The 21,534-nt window shown below is 34.5% G+C and overlaps 1 protein-coding gene across 1 annotated transcript in view; it reads right to left on the minus strand.

Moving 5' to 3' along the window:
* LOC139506020 (serine/threonine-protein phosphatase 6 regulatory ankyrin repeat subunit B-like) overlaps positions 1 to 14,683 on the minus strand; it is a 101,895-nt gene extending 87,212 nt beyond the window's left edge. The window contains exons 1-2 of the mRNA XM_071295337.1: positions 14,641 to 14,683; positions 11,800 to 12,029 (exon numbers count right to left, since the gene is read on the minus strand). Coding sequence (XP_071151438.1) covers positions 11,800 to 12,029; positions 14,641 to 14,683 — 273 coding nt within the window. The remainder of the gene's footprint in view (positions 1 to 11,799; positions 12,030 to 14,640) is intronic.
* Between the last annotated feature and the right edge of the window lie 6,851 nt (positions 14,684 to 21,534).

Here is a 21,534-nt window from a genome sequence, read left to right on the forward strand (position 1 = left end):
AAGACTTGCAAATGCAAAAAAGGCTATGATACCGTGTGGAAGGAAATGTCACCCAAAGCCTACATACAAGAATGTAATTAGAGATGAAAACTAACTATGGCATCAATGTTTAAATTTTACGTAGTATTTGAATTATAAAAAATAATACAGTCATGTTACCATCACTGTTTTTTTAGATAAAGTTTTTGTATTATTGGAACTTTTAAATGTAATAAAAAAAAATACCTATATGGTCAAAATACTCATATGGTCCGGGTCGTTAATGACCAAACGAGTATTATACTCATATGGTCCGACAATATGTGTATACGCATATGGTCCAAATACTCGTATGGTCCGGAACATTTACAAAACTCCGGGAGCTTCGGCTATTCATAGATAAAAGTTACCTGTGTTACTGGTGTACCAATATGCATGATTAATGACCAGGCAAAATCTAATTGCTAAAATAGAGAGGACAAACCCGATACTCTACGGAATTGAAAGACATTCACTAGGTTTGGATTTTCTTAACCAACCAACGAATTTTAATTATTCACGTCTCGTAATATCTTCCAATCAGGTAGTAAGAAGCATTCAGCGCACATACTGTCCACCGTTCAATTCTTAATAACGATACGTTAATTAATTAATAATAATTAATAATTAATTAATAATAATAAATTATAGCCTTTGTATGAGTTCGATACAAGGATATATTGACCTGAAAAAAGTATATAAGTCCGAGGTCGATATATCCTTATTAACCTCATAAATAGGCTATAAATGTTATATTATTAATTTCCGACCAGATTTGTATCAAAATCGTCATTTGATTTTTTGGGAATTTTTTAGATATCATATTGTCTCCTAGACAGACAATTGGTTGTTATTTCATTTACATTTTTTGTTTTTATTTTCACATCTTCTGTATTTAAGATTTTTTTCCTCAAATAATCGATCATAAATATTTTTTTATGAACAATATCATAAAATTCGTTACATGACGTCACAAAGCATATCGGTTTTAAGATATTCTAAAGATAACCGTGCAATATGATTTTTGCTGTGCAATATGCTTTTTGCTATCCGCCGTTTTCTCTCTACCTTCGAAAATATAGTTTAACATGTGACTATCCCTGAACAAATCAAATTAGTTAAAATATACGAATTAATATAATTCTATATTACTTACAACAGTCATATTCCTCCGTGCTTTGGAGTACATGATATTGCTCTATACTTTGGAGTACACGATAATATTATTTATCATATATATAACATAATAACATATGAGTTTTACTGTATGATAATAGCATTAAATTAACGTAAATTCCATATTTTTTGAAATGGCGCTAAGTGGGCTGATTTGAAAAGTATATCACATATATGCATGTTTCGATTGTTATCACATGCCTTTCCGTAACGTTATCGCATGGCATTCCGGTGATACTCGGCAAATTCCGGAAAATACACCTCAATGCTATGTTTTTAGTGAAAAACCTTACAAAGTAGTGTACAAAACAATTATTTGGATACTGGAATGTATATTGTGTAAAATAATACACAAAAAAAAACTTAAATAAATACTTTTTTTTAAAGTTTAAAACATATTTTTGTAAGTTCCTTTTAAAAAAATGACTTGTCCAACCAATGTTAATTATTTATATTGTTGAATTATTTTTTTTCTTGTCGATTCGTCCATATAAGGAACTTTTTACTCTTTGAACTTCTATTTGGGAACCACGTTAAATGATCAATATATGAATGTGTATATTTTCTCCATTGTTGAAGCATATGATAAAAAGATCATAACATGTCATTTTTCATATCGCATGTATTATCAGCCCTCGGTCAATATCAACCCTCGAGCCATGCGGCTCTTGGGCTGATATTGAACCTTGGACTGATAATACATGCGATATGAAAAATGCTATGTAATAATCTGATATTATCATATATTTAGTACAAAATACAGCAATTTTGTATATCTAATAAAGGTTCTTTTTTCCAGTCTGTATCACCTACCCTGTATCGCATACCCCGTATCGCATAGCTAAACCCGTATCGCATACCTGGCGTGACGTCATAATTCGAATGACTTCAACGTTTCACATATAACGTCCAGTTGCTGTATTTCTTGGCAAAGGAAAAAATTAGTTCCAGTAAAAAAAATGTCCTATCATTTCAACTAAAATCGATATTTTTCCAAACAATATTACCCAGTAACGTTACGAGCGAAAAAAAGACCCTATAAGATGTAGAAATATCTGAAGTTTTATTGTTTATTTGGTCATAATTTTTGTAAAGTTTCTTTCCAATACCTGATGGATTAGATTAAACCCAATTACAAATTTTTACGATTTTAATTTGGTTGGAATAGAAAGCAAACTTTCAAGAAAAGTTTTTCTTGCAATTCACCTCATCAGAAAATTAAAATTATCATGAATAATATCATCGACAAATAAACATGCAATAAAACTTTCTACATCTTATGATATTTATTTGATAAATATTAATTTTAGTTGAAATAATAGCCTAAGGGTACGACCATTTGATATTCGGGGGGGGGGGGGGAGGGGCAGGAGGATTTTGAAAATAAATAACTCAGCCTTGATAATAACAAAAATAAATGGTTTGTCATTACCTTAGCTGTATTTGGCAAAACGTTCAGAAATTTTTGGTCCTCAATGCTCTTCAACTTCGTACTTTATTTGGCCTTTTAGGAAATTTTTATCCTGGTATCTATGATGAGTTTATCTGTGGTAGTTTGAAAGAAAATTACCTGACTTGCAATGTATTGAAAATAAATAACTCAGCAGGTCTAATCGACAGTATGAGAAGGCACCAGATTCTTCATAAATTCATCTTTTTTCCCAAAAAAATCGGGAAACACTTCCCAATTTTTTTTTAAATAAAGGTATAAATATTATTTAAATATACTTGAAATGTCTGAAAATTGGTTTCATTTAACTGGAGGTATATTGTCTCAGGAAAACTTACCTCACTTTTATTTAAACAGGGCCGTAACTACATTGTGGCAAATGCTTGTCTTCATATCAAATTGTGTTCACGGCGAGTGCCTTGCAAGAAGCAAGTTCTGTTTTCCCTCAGACGTAGCCCTGATTTTTCGGGATGAATGTTTCTTATTTATTCGTCTTTTGTTCATTGATCGCCATTTTGTATTCTATTAGTGTTGCATTCCTTTTGTAATCTAGTAATTTTGTTATGAACTTAATCATGAGTTTCCAAAAAAACAGCAGCCACGAATTCCATTTTTGCTTTTTCATGCACATTGGTCTTTTGATGTTGTCCATAGAAACTTAAGTCTTACACTGAATTTATACATTTTGCTTTAAGACCAAAATATTGTCAAAAAATTGTTAAAACAAAACTTGCATTTTCAGATTATGAAAGGGTCTTCGGAACACCCAGAAAGCATGATTTTGCATCATTTGTTCTATAGCTTCTTGGGCCTTCAGTGGCTTCAAAAACCTTTTTAAAAAAATTGTCTCGCTCCGCTCGGCATAATATGTTTGCCAATACTTTAAAAGAGGCTAGTTACAACCAAACTTTAATACTATGTATGTATGCAATACATGTATACAGTTGGGAATATAAAAGATTCATTTCTGCAGAGGATGACTAATTCTGATTAAATGGTACATAATGACTTGACTATACATGTATTATTTATAATAAACAAATCTATATTTTCAATATAGTTGTGAAAATGAATAATCAGTCCCTTGCTTTAATGAAAATGAAAAATCTTGCCTCAATTGTGCAGAAAATGAATAATCTGTCCTCTTAGTTTACAAAAAATAAATAACCGATCAAAAACAAATCCTACTGTCCAACCCCCCCCCCCCCCCCCTCCCCACCAGAATATCAAATGGTCGTCCCCTGAGGACAGTATCGTTAGTGGATGCATTTTAATACATGATCTTTAACGTATATTGAGAATGTTCTTTGCTAAACTATTATTTCGGACGGTTTAAAAAACAGAAAGGGTTATCCTATGAGTCTGATTCTATTAATATATATATTATAAACAGAAAAGTACATCATGGCAAAATCCGTATCGCATGCTGTATCAACATGCGATACGGGTTTTCCCATTAATTATTCTATATGTATTATATATTAAGTACAAAATATAGCAATTTTGTATATCTAATAATAATTCTTTTTTCCAGTCTGTATCACCTATCCTGTATCGCATACTCCGTATCGCATAGCTAAACCCGTCTCGCATACCTGACGTGACGTCATAATTCGAATGATGTTAACATTTCCCCTATGACGTCCAGTTGCTGTAATTCCTGGCATAAACGAAAAAAAAAAGAGTTCCACTCAGTCCTTTGATATTTTTCCAAAAATTATTACCCATTTACGAGCGATTTATATATAAAAGAAGACCCAATAAGAGGTAGAAATATCTGAAGTTTTATCGTTTATTAGGTCAAAATTAAAATGATCATGGATAATATCATCGCCAAATAAACAATAAAACTTTAAACATTTCTACATCTTATAATTTTAATTTTAAAAATTAAAAATTTTAGTTGAAATAATAGCCTAAGGACAGTATCGTTAGTGGATGCATTTTAATATATAGGGGACATTACGATGTGGATATTAAGCAAATAAGGAAGTCTTTAAAAATAAGTCAGCTGGAAAAATAGAGGAAATCATAATGTTCTTTTCTAGCTTATAATTTCGGACGATTTAAAAAAAAAAAAAAGAAGGTATATCCCATGAATCTGATTCTATTAGAATAAATGAAGCATGCGATACGGATTTTGTCATGTATTATTCTATTTATCATATATTTAAATAGAATCAGATTGATGGGATATCCATGTTTTGTTTTAAATCGTCTGAAATTATAAGCTAGGAAAGACCCATTGGTGGACATCAGCTGTTGTCTGCTCTATGGTCGGTTGTTTGTCTCTTTAACACGTTCCCCATTACCATTCTCAATGCTATTATGATTTTCCTGTATTTTTCCAGCTGACTTGTTTTTTTATAGACATCCTTATTTGCTTAATATCCACATCGTAATGCCCCCTATAATCTTATTACATTCTCAATATATGTTAAAGACCATGTATTAAAATGAATCCACGTACGATACTGTCCTTATATTGCAACTAAAATTAACATTTATCAAATAAATATATAGGATGTATATAAGATGTAGAAATGTTTAAAGTTTTATTGTTTATTTAGCGATGATATCATTCATGATCATTTTAATTAGCTGAAGAGGTGCACATCAAGACAAATATTTCTTGGAAAAATTGATATCTACATGTATTCTAACCAAAATTTAAACCGTAAAAATTTGCATTTGTGTTTAATCCATCAGGTTATGAAAACAAACTTCACGAAAATTATGACCAAATAAACAATAAAACTTCATATATTTCTACATCTTAAAATATCGATTTTAGTTGAAATGATAGGACATTTTTTTAAGTGGGAACTCATTTTTTTCCTATGCCAGGATAAACAGCAACTGAACGTCATAGCTCAAACGTCATGTCAGGTATGCGATACGGGTTTTGCTATGCGATACGGGTTTAGCCATGCGATACGGGATATGCGATACAGACTGGAAAAAATAACCTTTATTAGATATACAAAATTGCTGTATTTTGTACTAAACATATGATAAATATGGATACTAGAACACACCCATGATAACTATATGCGTAAGCCTTATTATAGTATTGGTATTGTCATCTGATAAAGCCATGCCGATTATAAGATGCACAGTTGTTTCTGCTTTCAAAATCTTTCTGTATGAAACCGTCGACCTGGAACTTATCAATTATTGGTGATATTATTTTTGTGGGAAACAAAAGGGCCTGGAATGGAGTATTTTTTAATCAACAGCATTGTCCTATATTAGTTATAAATAAAATTGAATTCTTAGATTCGCTGTTTTACGTCATGCCGGCTAAAAAATTGAAAACTGTACCTATACGCCTTAATTTAAGTCCAGATTTTTAGTATTCGTATTGTCATCTTAGAAAGTCATACTGATTAAAATACTACAATATAGTGCAGTGACAGAATAGGAAAAAGTCGATTATTAAAGGAGTTTAATTTCACTTCATGGTACACGGCTAAAAGTTTGCAAAGTCCTAGAAAAATGATTTTACTTGAATTTAAGATTGGTCGTCAAAAAGTCGTATGGTGCAGTTTTTTTAATTTCAGCTTTTAGTCAGCAAATTTGACATCAAATGCAGATAATAAGTGGCATGCAATTTGGCTTTTTATTCAAAAGCTGCCATCGCATATCTTTCTTTTTTGTCTTATTTAAACGTGAAACATAATGTTTTATGCATTAGGCAAAAAGGGTAATCCTCAAAGCCTTTTGATGACAAATTATGAAGGTAAAAACTACTGTTAACGGGGAAATTTTGTGTTTTACCCGATTTCAACATCATACAACAAAGCGCTGATGAATGGATTATATCGTATCTACTATAAAGTAATAAAACTGCAATTTTTCTTTTCATGTACATATGTTTTTATGAGATCATATTGTTTAAAACGATATTTTTGTCAATTTCAAAAATCTCGTCTAATCAATCATTTACTTAATAACATTCCGGATAGTTGTGTCCCGTCCATGATTGGGCTGGGACATAGTTTTTCTGTAATATTTGGACTTGATATTACTTGTTTTTGTTGATTTTTAATTGTTTCGTTGAATTATTTTGGTGTCCGTAATTCTTTTTTAAGGTTGTGTTATTTTGATTTTATTTATGTAAAAGGCGAAATAAGTTTTTCAATGGTTTATTTAGGAAATAGGGATCCGACAAAATCCCCAAAAAGATAACAAAACTAGAAAGTCCGCTGAAACTTTGCGTTACCATTTCAAAGAAGCAAACATTCATTTTAATCCCTTAATTAAATAGTGTTATTTTATTAAATGCAGAAGTAGAATAATTATTTTTACAAACGTACAGTAAATTGAGGTATTTTGACACAGTTGATTGGTGTAATGATGAAATATACCCAAGATTACGCATATAATTGTGACTTTAATTCATAGATGTACATCTATCATCTGGTTCATTCTATTCGCTTGAAAATTGTTTATAATAAAAATGGATACGAATAATGCATACGTCTACATGGCATAGTGATATCTACAGTTCGCACTGCAATTTGAAATGCAGAACATTTTAAAGACCTAAAGTAAACCTTGTTGCTCTGAGTTTTGATTTCAAAACTCAGATATATTGAAGACTACCTTTCTCTTTTTACATTTTAGTCAGTCAGTACTTACATTTCCCAGTTAGCTTGTGATAAAGGATACTACAGAAATTAGAATGTTCGCTTCATATCTTGACCTTTTTCTTTGATATTGAAACGGATTGACGACTACAAACAAAAATCTATGACAAACTTTGGAGGGCGATTTTAACTTTCCAAATGTCAATTCCCCAGCTAGGTCTCAATGTACTACACTCCTCTGCGCCATCGTATAATGTGCACATATCTCAAATGATACCTTACGCTGGTGCTTGTTGAGTCAATACAGTCTTCTTGGACAGGGGTGTGTACCCCTGACTACTTAAAACAGGCCGCAGAATTTTAAGGGATATTCAAACATATTAGTCGACGATAATATCAAAACGGCATGGTAAAAGTAGAAGAACGACGTAAATGACAAACAAAATTCTGCAAAACTCTACATAGACCACCAAAGATAAACACGAAACATACTGAAAACAAGGGGGTATCTCGTGTGCCCCCAAAAGGTTTCGAAGATTCTGTTTCAATTGTAACACCTGAGTGTCGAACGTGGAAATTTATTTTTGGTGTCATGTACTTAATTTTGAAGAACTTGCGACTGAAATAGACACAAAATAGGTTTTTATATTACCGTATCACGAATAATGGTACCTTTAAGCTCTGTCGTGGCCCAATTCACTAGCACGTCTTTTGGCGAGTTACAATTTTTAGATACTAATTGTGTCAGATCAGATCTGAAAATTTGCAATTAATTTGTGTTCCATTCCTGTTTCTAATATATTGATACTTTTGATTCGCACGACACGGGTAACATTTTTTGATACAACCAAACTGAACTATTTTTTGTTTTTCCTGGAATTCCCCTAGCTTTGTTTAAAACATAACCATCGGTAACTTACGTACTGGTGCCTGTAATGTTTCTTTGAGACATACAGACAAAATGGCAGCTGGCTCAAGTCAAGAAACCGAAGTCACGGCTATCAAAGGTTGTGCTAGGTGTACTATTGTTTATCTGTGGGTTTTTTTTCACTTTTTGGCCATGGTGTTGTCAGCTTATTTTCGACTTATGACTTTTAATGTCCCTTTGGTATCTTTCGTCTCTCTTTCATTTGCTTTCATCTATAGTAAAGAAAACTACAACCAAGACGAGGAATTTCATTCTCTAAAACAGAACATTTTAGTAAAGGCTGTTTAATGCTTATTTGTCATATACTTAGAAGTAAATTACAAGAACATTCACAGAAGAAAGTTTTTTTTACCATCAGTAGTGTGGTATAAAGTCTATCTCTAGTTCCGATATCCAATCACTTATACAGACCAGAATGTAGGGCATAACGACCACGACAATCGGAAACATTGCACAGACTACAGTCATATGATCATGGCGAGTGTATACTGTCGATGCGGATCACAGATGGTTTATTTTCTTGGCTTTTGTTTAGAGATATTTTGTGTTTCAAGCAGCAGGACAAGACGTTTCTTTCAATACAGGGTTCTTTTGACATTTGTCCTAGAGGTGCACTGATGTTTCAGTTGTTTTATTGTCCCCCATAAAATAGATTGACATGGCCGAAGTGTATTTTGTAATGACGATGATGGCCAATGGTGATGGGTAAAAGCTCGCTATATGTGGTACACAAACATTTGACCACCACTCTATTGCAAGGCACAACACGTCAAATGTCCGAAGTTTAACATTGATAATATCATTATAGGATTCGTGCTTAAGAATTTTGTCGTGTTCTTTAAACACTACGGACCAATACTGACATTCGAAATTTGCTAAAACTTCCACTTGCGAACATACGTATTCCAGCCAATGGTCAGAACGTCGTAATAACGTTCCCACATCACAAAAGTCATTTGAGGTCTGAATTACTGATTTAAGTTAGGTATATTTAGTGCTATGTCAATATATCCCGCATAAAAAAAAATCTTGAGTCACTTAGTTTGGGATTGAATAACCGAAACGTTCTTCATTTTCAAACGAATAAAAGGCTATTCTTTCATAAAATATACCGTTTTAAAGTTTTAAGTTTATCTTAAAATGATTTATTTTCCTATTGATACAAATTTATTTCATAGAAATCGTCACGACATTGTAAAAACTCCACTATAAGTATGTTTTGAAATAATTTGTGTTGTCTGTTTTGCATGTAGCGTATTCAACGTATATGGCTAAAACTAAAAAGTTTTCACTTTCATTGATGTATACTAGATAGTTATATGAATAAATACATATTTTTTCATAATTTTCTATAAATTTTGTTAAGTTTTGACAGACGTTGTTCTTATTATTTGAAAAAAAATACATCATTTAAAACTGAAAACTATCCCCCTTTTTGTACAGTCGCATACGTGTGTTTGGAAATCTCATATAATGATGGATTTCCACTTTTTGGATGAAAAATTGAATAAAGAAGAAAATAGATTTAAGTATTCAGTCATTCTACTGTAAAAAGGGTATTTAAATTGGAGTTAGATATTCAATTTTATTTTTCCTTGAAAACGACATATGACCTTTGATCAAGATTTCTGAAAAACTGCACCATATTTTTATTTGACGACCAGAAGAATCTCAAAGTACACATATTTCCGAATCCAATGATATATGATATAGCCGTATACCATTTTTGACGATTAAAATTTTATAAATCCGACTTTGGTCACCGGCCTAATAGGGAACAATGTGACAATGATTGAATTCAGTAGTGTCAACCCTTATCCAAAATTCGAAATACACCGTATGGTGGTGAGCCCGTCAGATGCGGAACGTACAGATAAGGTAATAGGTAACAGGTGAATATACTATTGGTATCGGTATTCGTGCCCGCGTCACACTGTCCCGATTTTTACGCAGATGGCAACACGATTATGGAAATTTTCAAAATCGGGACTGATCGTATCCAGATCAGGCTATTCGTAGTGCCATCTTTAACCATCGTAGAACCATCGGCCACTTTTCTAGCCTTCAGGGACAACTTCGGAAAGGGTTCTAAATTTTTTAACATGTTAAAAAATCCCCGAAGGTGCGTCCGACGTGGAGGGTTCGTATTGAGTTCGTATCACCATCCTCACCATCGTAATGTCACCGGGAATGCATCTTTGACATCGTATTGCATTCGTGTTTCCATCGTTTCCATCGGGCAGTTTTGACATAACGATGTCTACACGAATGAATCACGAAGCTACCCGAAGGTCTTACGATGGCAACACGTGAAGACCTCGTAATCCCGTCGTGTTGCCATCGAATAAAAGTACGAAGGCGACAAGATGGAACTACGACGGCAATAAATCCAGCTAAATGTAAGTTAATTTTCGCGCTAAAATACATTTAAAGTGCCATGCGCGATATGCACTGGTCAGTCTCATACCACAGTTAAGAAAGACGTTCACAAAACATGGAGCTCATATCATATGATTCTATGAGAACAAGAAAGGCGACAGCGTTGTTTCTATTAATTCAAATGGAACAAGAAGAGCAGCTATTACAGGCTCAGGATTTACTTTTACAAGTAAAATATAATTTTTTGTCAATTTTTCATATCAAGTAACATAATGAAAATCATAAACGCGCCTCGTACACCAACACTGCAGGTACACGTATATAGGGAAACCAACCTTTTCTTCATTATTCTGATTTTTTATGTATCGTCTGAGTTGTTGTCACACGAATGTTTACTCCATAACCATTTTGTTTTCTATATGTCATATTTTGCCGCATTTGTTGCTTTCCCCATATCCTTCCTTTTGTCTATATTATTATGATATTCTCCTGGAAAGAGCTCTTTTTGAATAAAAGGGATCAACGAACCCATTACCTTACCTTTAAGATAGATCATTTAACATGGGCATAATTATGGGTGATTATTCAGACTAGTGCACACATTTTACGAGACTAAGAGTCAAGTTTTACCCTTCAACCCCACGGTCTTCCGTCTTATGATTATACCAGAAATTAAATGTGCAATATAATATATATTCAATATTGATCAAACAATTTAAAACGCGTGATGCCTTCGGCATATAATTCAAATGCATCGTAAGCTGTACACAACGTCTTTTAGACATCGTATGGCCATCGCGCCATCATCGTAATCCATCGTGTAGCCTTCGTAATCCATCGTGTAGCCTTCGTGATCCATCGTGTAGGCTTCGGCTGAGATATGAAGCTTAAATACCCGTCTTCGGTTAACTTTCGTATTTCCATCTTTTGCTATCGTATATAATTTCGGCACCATCTTATAGACTTCGTTATTCATCGTACTTGCTTCGGTCACTTTTTGGTATTTTAACGAGATCGGGACCAACTTCGTACGAACTTACAATTTTCGCATTCGGGTGTCCATCGTATATAAAAATCGGGACAGTGTGACGCGGGCAATATAAAAATCGGGACAGTGTGACGCGGGCATAATCATAATGTTAGATCTGGGGTTTTTTTTGTTCTTCCCTCGCCGGGATTCGAACCCATATATATTTCTTTCACCAGTCATTTTGTCCAATTTTCTGAACAACATGGTATTAATTAAATTTACTTACACCAGTGATATCGTCCCATGCTGTATTGAACTCAGAACCATCTATTTTCCCATCATCCAGGTGAGCCAGGAAGTTCCTGTAATATTTTATTCTGGCTAAATCTGAGGTTGGTGTAGCTTCATGAGCAGTAGGCAGTTTGTCATATCCACCATGAGGAGGGTTCAAACTGGCCAGGTTTCTAAGTAACGTTATCATGAGAGTAACATCAAATGTTTTAGAATCAGGAACATCTAAAATAAACAAGAGGCTCTCAAGAGCCTGAATCGCTCACCTTGAAGATGATAACCAAAAACTGCAAAATTTCCTTAAAATTACCAATTTAGTGGCAGCAACCCAAAAATTGGTTGTTATATTCATCTGAAAATTTCGAGCTGATAGAACTTGACCTAATGAACACTTTTATCCCATGTCAGATTTGCTCTAAATGCTTTGTTTTTTTAGATATAAGCCAAAAAACTGCATTTTACCCCTAAGTTCTTTTTTTAGCCATGGCGGCCATGTTTTTTGAAGTAACAAAAAATAAAACACAAACTTTATTCTAGGTACCCTAAGGATCATTCAGCTTAAATTTGGTTGAAATTGGTTCAGTAGTTTTAGATGAGAAGATTTTTAAAGTAAGAAAACATGATAAACAAATTGTGTAAAATTGTCCTTAGATGGCAAGAACTCTTTAAGGGGTCAATTGACCTTTTTGGTCATATAAACTTATTTGTATATCTTACTTTGCTGAACATATTTACTGTTTTTACAGTTTATCTTTATCATTAATACTTTTCAAGATAATAACCAAAAACTGCAAAATTTCCTTAAAACTACAAATTTAGTGGCAGCAACCCAACAATGGGTTGTTAGATTCGTCTGAAAATTTCAGAGCTAATAGACCTTGACCAATTGAACACTTTTAAAAACCCCATGTTAGATTTGCCCTAACTGCTTTGGTTTTTGAAATATAAGCCAGAAACTGCATTTTACCCCTATGTTTTATTTTTAGCCATGGCGGCCATGTTTTTGACGAAACAGAAAATAAAACACAAACTTTATTCTAGATACCCTAAGGATCATTTAGCTTAAGTTTGGTGGGAATTGGTTCAGTAGTTTCAGAGGAGAAGATGTTTGAAATAGTTTACACCAGGCAGACGACGACGACGGACGACGACGGACGACGACGGACGACGGACGCCAAGTAATGGCTAAAGCTAACTGTTCCTTTAAAAATATAAAATCATCACATTATGAAGAGTGGAGGCTATCATAACGCATAAGATATTATACATTGTAATAAGACTGTATATTGACCTTTATGTTAGATGTTATTTGTGTGATTGGGTTGCTCTCTGATTGGATTATAATAAACAACATCTCATTATTTTCATCTGCACTAAATGGATGGAGTGTTGGTATAAGACATGACAATTGGAAATCGTACCACATCTCCTTATCATTCCGACTTAAAGAGGAATGCACACTATTTGTCCGTTCGTCACTCCGTCACAAGTGTAGTTTCTGAGTAATATAATTTTTTTAATACACTAAAATACAAAATGTACCTAAATGTACTTTAACCTATAATGGATTACTTTTTAAATTGTTATTTGTATGGAGAGTTGTCTCATTGGCACTCACACCACATCTTCCTATATCTACTAAATACATAAACCCTATGGCCGATCCACGGCGTCTGACAGAGCTGTTTCTGTTGGTTTTTTTTACATTTCCTATTTGTCAGGACAATTAAAAATTAGTGAAAATACTACTTCTTGTGTTATCTTGATAATATATTCTACATAATACGAATCCTGGCTGCTTCTGTTGCAAGTGAACGGTTATGCCAAATTACTGTTTACGTCCGGTTCAATTTTGGGTCCTCATCGCGGTCCGTGTTTAAGTCATATTAATTTCTTTCAAAAGCAAATTCAACGATTGTGATGGGGAAAATATACAAAACTAATTTCAGGATAAAGACAATAACTGTTAAGTGTCTTTTAATATCAACAGTATTAAATGTATTTATACTCGGATCGAAACAGGAGTAACGTTGAAGCTCGCATTACACCTGTTTCTTAGCCTCGTAGAAGCTGATATTTAAAGATTTGTTTTGAATTTTAAGTTTTGGTGTTTTAACGCCACTTTAAGCACCGCGTTTCGGCTATTTCGTGGCGGCCAGTTTTTATTGGCGGAGGAAGCCAGAGTGCCAGGAGAAAACCACCGACCTTCGACAGGAAAACTACGGAAGCCTGTAAGTGTCAGGGATGACTTAGCTTATCTACCTCGTTATAACAACTTAGCTAACTTGTTTTAACAACTTAGCTAACTTGTTTTAACGACTTAGCTAACTTGTTTTAACGACTTAGCTATCTCGTTCAAAACTACTTAGCTAACTTGTTTAAACATCTTAGCTAACTTGTTGTAACAACTTAGCTAATATAACTTGTTAAAACCACCAAGCTTACTCGTTATAATGACTTAGCTAACTCGTTTAAACAACTTAGCTATCTCGTTTAAACGACTTTGCTAATTCCGTTACTCGTTAAAACGACTTAGCTAACTTGTTTAAACAACTTTGCTAACTTGTAATAACGACTTAGATAATCTACTTACAGCACTCGGCCAACGAGATCCCGACACTTAAAGACACTTTAACAGATATTGTCAATGTAATATAGATCAAATACAGTTATTGGTATACTATTGGGGTCAATAATGACCCAATAATTGTGTTTAAAATTGTGTATTGAGCTGTTTAATATCTGAATATAAATATTATACTTTCCTTAAAAATTAATTGGCCTTATCGGACCAACAAGAAAATTGGCATTAAGACTTAAGTCTATCTATACTTACTCTGTTCATCTGAAGCTGGAATTTTACATGCTGAAGCTGGCATTTTACATGCATGTTTAAATATGTTCATTGACAATGAAATCTTTGGAAACACAGATTTCACTGAGGCTAACATAACTGTATAGTTATTGAATGATTATTATAGTAAGTTAATTCTTCCCGAGGTGCAAAATTGCCCTAAGGCGAGGCCGAGAGCATGTTATATCCGAGGGGACACTTAACTTACTTTTCAACGAATATCCAGTCAGTAAGTGTTTATTACATCTGTAACAGGAGTGGAGTTTCCACTGGCTTCGTTTTCCCGTTGTCTACCCAAGTTCGAAGATATTGGACAACCATTTATAAAACCACGCAAATATAAACAAGATGTGTATTAAGAGACATACAAGAATAATAAAACATACGGTGGTGGCTAGTCTAATTGTCATTGTAAAGTTCCACATTTGTAAGCCAAACGGTATAAGCATCTGCTCATTTCATATCCTCGTGTAGACTTTCGCGACAGGTGACGTCATACTTATAGTTCCTAAAAGGACAACGATTCCGGCCGGGCCGGGTGTCGGGTACGTGCAAGAACAGGAAGTTCAGACAAGAATAATTACATACTCACACATTAGTTCTAAGATCGATGAGGTAAACTTACCAACATTTCGAATACAGGCACATATATTTAACTCCGCCGCATTTTTGCGCCTGTCCCAAGTCAGGAGCCTCTGGCCTTTGCTAGTCTTGTATTATTTTAATTTTAGTTTCTTGTGTACCATTTGGAAATTAGTATGGCGTTCATTATCACTGAACTAGTATATATTTGTTTAGGGGCCAGTTGAAGGACGCCTCCGGGTGCGGGAATTTCTCGCTACATTGAAGACCTGTTGGTGACTTTCTGCTGTTGTTTTTTTCTATGGTCGGGTTGTTGTCTCTTTGTCACATTCCCCATTTTCATTCTCAATTTTACATATATTGTTATTCAATAGTATTTCACTTAAATGTTAAAAAGTCATAAAGACATCACGAGACATCATTACGGAGTAAGAAATCTAATTCCAAAATCCGAGCGGAGCATCCAGGCACACATCTTGTCCAAGGTTCCTGGAGGGTGAATATGGTAAAAGTCGTCATGGAGATTTTCTTAATCTGTACAGTAGTCGAAGTAGAAGTTCCATACAGATAATTCCATAATATGGTCATGTTTAATTACGTTAAACTCATAAGCATAAAGGCCAATATAAAATGCAATGTTCCATCCTTGTGGCCGTTTTTCCACGCACTGAAATAATTTCAGTTCAATCTCCCATAATTGTCAGACACTTGAATAGTTAAGAAGCGCATTCATCTTATAAATTCTAACTCACCGAGAGTCTATAAAAGTTGTTTTCTATTGTGAATTCGGTTTCCAACACGTTATTGCACTTTTTACAAGCATACTGTTGGTGTAATTGATCAAAATGGTTGGTAACAGTATAAAAATGAAAAAAAGTACCCTCTATTTTTTTTCACTAAATGTCTTGAAATTTCTTTTCTCTTCACTGTCGTTCAAGAAACGCGGCGTTTTACATGTAAAAATTACATTTCACTTTTGAAATCAACACTGACTGAGTTAATATGCATATGGAGAACAATTTTACGACTGATTTAAGTAGCGGTAACATGATGGACATGAACCTCCCGTACGCTGTTTGAATTTAGTTTGTAGATATGGCGGCCGAATTTAACGGTTTCAACGCGAACTTGAAAAAACGGGACAGATCTGAATAATTTCGATGTTAAATACGACATGAATTTTAATGTGTTTAAATAAACAAGAATTCAGAAATTTTGGTATTTTGTGTAGCTTATTTAAATTTTATTGTACCACATGCAGAAATTACCGAAGTTAGGACAACATCTAACGCTATATTTCGTCTGCTTCAACTTTCCATTATCAGTGAGGTCAAAACAAATTACCTAAATAATCACAGGTACTCCATTTAAAAGTCACAAAATCATAATTAACGATAACATACTTAGCGTAAAAGTTCCGTCCTGCCATGGGAACACAGAAAAAACCTCTGCAAGCAATACATTTCGGATTTTTTTATAATGGTCATGTGGCATGCGGGATAAACTCCGGTACACTGATCATGACTACTTATGTTTATCTGCCAAATTGTTCCCCACATCAAGGAACAGTGATAATGTTGGTTATACTGTTGAATATGATCACGGTTATTCATGTAGCCGATGGCGAATCCAGAACTTTTCATAAGGGGGCCCGTTGATGGGGCGCTCCAGTCATGCTTCAGTGATTCTCTATATAATCAACAAATGTTTTCCCACGAAAAGGGGCCGGGCCGCCAAGCCCCCCCCCCCTTGGATCCGCCTATGGTAGCCCACAGACTAATTCAAAACTTAACAAGTTTAAAACAAAAAAAAAAATATTCAAATAATTCACAATCTTCTAATTCTGTACTTCCTTTGGCAAACTCTCAACAAATCTTTTCATTGAGTATGTCACATATCAGATATCTACCTTATACAGTCCCAGGAGATGGAAACTGTTTTGTTTTCTTTCTCTAGGTTTAATCATAAAAGAAGACTTGAAAGACCGTAGTCTGAGTAGTACATTTAGTACTGTATGTATTGTATGCTCCCATATTGTCCAAAATTGGATTTTATGGGAAGATGGAGTTATTATGATAACCCATGAGAATACCATGACTTTGATAGATATATACAGGGCATGTTACTTAAAAGTATGTGGGCTACATCCTTTAAAATTCAAGCTGCAGCAGTCGCCTGCATATTTTATGCGTCAGTTTAAACCTGATTAAAATATTTTCACTCTATCACTATCAGGTTCACATTTCAACATATTTAGCAATACACACTTATGGTTATATAACATCACAGTACCAAAATTGTACTCAGTAACCAAATTGCACCTATTCAGCAAAAAAAACCTGCAAAAATCTTAGTACAAGTTTTCTTATCAGTCAGGGGTGCTACTTAAACAAGTGATTTAATTATCACCTATTTCAGTGATTTTTTATATTCAGTTATCACATATTTAATATGTTTGCTATGTAATAATACAATCCAGTTTCTATAACTAATTTATTAACAAGTACATCGTTTGATGGTCAGACTACAGAATGACAACATGTGTATAAGAACTTTAATTGATCTATTTAATTACATGTTTATTTAAGAATGTGCAGACATGTGAGAGTTGCTGATCTGTCAATTATAATTACTGTAACAGATGATACGGTAATAAAGTGAGGTGAACTTTATAACACTTCTCCGGCCTTAGATAAAAACAAATTAAAAACAAATTAACTCAATTACCGAAAATTAATGTCTTTTCACGGCTACTGATTGATAAGTCCATATCAGTTTGAAAACAAATAAAAATGTCAGATCACAAAGATTCATTCGTTAAAGTTTGTCTGCACTGAAACTATAATGTCCTCTACTATGAAAATAAAAATAAAAATGTTCGCACTGGTCTTGTTGTTATTTCTTACACTAATTGATATGTACACACATGCACTGCGAAGTACTTAATGCACTTCAAACGGTTGTGAGGATTATTATGCCTCTTTATAAATCAACCATTTATTTCAACACAAAATCCTTTAAATGCGATGGTTCTTTTCTTATTCTCTTCGGATAGCGTGGTTCCATTTGTTCAGTCATGTTTGACGGTTTCTCGATTTGCGGTTGTTCGGTCTCAGGAGTATTTATCGGTATAGTTATTTCTGGCTCAAACAAATCACTGTCATTGTCACATTTTTCTTCATTTTCGTTGTTTGTGCAATCGAAGTTTCGTACTCTGATGTGGTCAATATATCTACGAATGACACGTCCATCTTGCAATTTAATATGAAATGAAAGTGGTCTTGATTGTTTTATAACTTCTCCTGGAATCCATTTAATCTTTGAACCAATTGCGAAATTTCGGGCAAATACTCCCTGTCCTACATTAATTTGTCTGTTCACAGATTTCTTATCGTGATAATGTTTCTGTTTTTGTTGTCTCTCCTGAACTCGCTTCTCGATATTTGGAAAAACTAAATCTAGACGTGACTTGAGTTTCCTTTTCATTAGCAATTCTGACGGTGCCAGTCCTGTCGTTGTTTGTGGTGTAATACGGTAGTTGAAAAGAAAACGGTTCAACTTTTCCTGGATAGTTCCTTCTTTGATTTTGTTCATTCCTTCTTTGAAACTCTGAACTGCTCGTTCAGCACAACCATTACTAGCTGAATGCCACGGCGCGGAAGTGCGATGTTCAATTCCATTTGATTTCACATAATCGGCGAATTCCTTACTAGTAAATGCGGCTCCATTATCACTAATAATAAGATCACATAATCCATGTGTTGCAAACGTTTGTTGAAGTTTTGAAATCGTAGCTTCGGGTGTTGTAGAATTCATAACGTGTATGTCTATCCATTTTGAATACGCATCAACCATAATTAGAAATGATTTGTTCATAAATGGTCCTGCAAAGTCGATGTGTATTCTTCACCACGGATGGCTCGGATATTCCCACGGATGTAACGGTGCTTCTGCTGGTAATTTTCGGTTTTCCTGACAACTATAACAATTAACAACAGTTAATTCCAAGTCATTATCCATTCCCGGCCACCATATATAGCTTCTTGCTAGACTTTTCATTCTAGTAATCCCTGGATGTCCTTGGTGTAATTCATTTAACATGGCTTCACGTCCTGGTTGTGGTATAATTACTCTTCCTCCCCACAATATGCATCCGTCCTGACTACACAGTTCATTTTTTCTACTAAAATACAGTCTTATGTCTTCACTGGGACATTTTGACGGCCATCCATTCAAAATGTATCTAAGCACCATAGACAGTATTGTGTCCTTGCGTGTCCACTTTTGAATTTGTTTAGCATCAACTGGCGTAGTGGCTAAATGTTCCATTAATAATATAGTATCACCTGGCGTTGGTGTCTTTTCAATGTTTGTTTTCAGCGGTAGTCTACTTTAATAGTCCATCCGCATTACCATTCAAACTGCCTTCTTTGTATACAATCGTGTACTCATATGCAGCTAAAGTCAGTGCCCACCTTTGAATTCGAGATGCGGCCATTGTAGGTATAGGTTTATCTTCTCGAAATAAACCTATGAGCGGCTTGTGATCGGTAATGATTGTAACGGGGTGTCCATACAAATATTGATGAAATTTCTTGATACCAAATATTATGGCCAGACTCTCCTTCTCAAGAACGGAATAATTCTTCTCTGCTAATGTAAGTGTTCGAGATGTATAAGCTATTGGTGTGTCGCTGCCGTCGTCCATTTTATGCGAAAGTGCGGCGCCTAATCCATATGGTGATGCATCACATGCTAAGATTAATTTCTTTTTCGGATCGAAATGTACAAGTACTGATGCGGATTTCAACAGCTGTTTTGACTCTATGAACGCTTTTTCCTGTTCTTTTTCCCAACTCCATTTTGTGTCTTTCTGTAGAAGTACATGTAGCGGCTTTAACAAGTGAGTCAAATTCGCTAAGAATCTATTGTAATAGTTCAGCATTCCAAGATAAGCTTTCAGTTCTGTCACGTTTGTCGGACTTGGTGCTTTATCGATCGCCTCAACTTTACTCTCAACTGGATATATTCCGTGTTTGTTTATTTTAAATCCCAAATAAACAACTTCTTCGGCCATGAACACACACTTCTGTTTCTTTAACCGAATTCCGATTCTCTTAAATCTAGACAATACCTCAGAAAGAGTATTAAGATGTTTCTCCCTTGTTTTACCCGTTATCAGTATATCATCTACTCGAACCAAAACATTGGCTATACCTTGAACAACATTTTCAAGTGTTCTTTGGAAAATACCTGGGCTGGACGCTACACCATACGGAAGTCTATTGTATCTGAATAAACCCTTATGTGTGTTTATAGTCACATACCTCTTACTGTCCTCATCAAGTTCAATCTGTTGATATGCTTGGTTTAAATCCAATTTTGTATATTCTTGTCCTCCTCCAAGCGTTGCGTATAAATCCTCTGTTTTAGGAATAGGATAATTATCCAACTTTGAAACGGCATTAACGGTTACCTTGTAGTCACCACAAATTCTAATAGATCCGTTCTCCTTAACTACAGGTACTATCGGAGCGGCCCAGTCGGAAAATTCCACTTGCTGAATCTGACCCTCCTTCTCAAGACGTTCAAGTTCCATCTCCACTTTATCCTTCAACGCATACGGCAAAGGGCGAGCCTTGAAATATTTCGGTACGGCACTCTCATCAACATAAATCTTGGCTTTCATGCCTTTTACAGTTCCAAGTTCATCTTTGAAAACCTCCTTATTTGCTTCCAAGATCACATTCAAATCACTCGATTGCTTATCACTTCCAACGACGGAGAAAATATCCTTCCAATCCAGTTGGAGTTTGTTCAACCAGTCTCGGCCAAGTAAATTCGGACCTTTACGCTTCACTATCAGTAACGGTAATTTTGCGCTTTCCTTTTTGTAATTGACATTGACGATTGCACGTCCTATTACAGGAATCTGCTCTCCCATGTATGTTCAGAGTTTAGCACTTGTCGGTTCGATTCTGAATTTCGACTTGTATTCCTTGTAAGTATCCTCGCTCATGATAGAAACTGACGCTCCGGTATCTACTTCCATGGCTATTTCACATTCATTTACATTGATTTGCACTTTGTATGCCTCATTAGATTTATTTCCAAAATGAAAAACTGAGTACACTACCAACAATTTGACTAGCGTTTACATGTACATTAAATGCCGCTATAAAAACAGTACTTTTAGGAAACATTACTAATCAGTACATTAAATGCCGCTATATAAACAGTAAGTTTAGTAAACATTACTAAACAGTACATTAAATGCCGCTATATAAACAGTAC

The sequence above is a fragment of the Mytilus edulis genome, chromosome 1 (genome assembly GCF_963676685.1).
Source record: "Mytilus edulis chromosome 1, xbMytEdul2.2, whole genome shotgun sequence".
Lineage (NCBI taxonomy): Eukaryota > Metazoa > Mollusca > Bivalvia > Mytilida > Mytilidae > Mytilus > Mytilus edulis.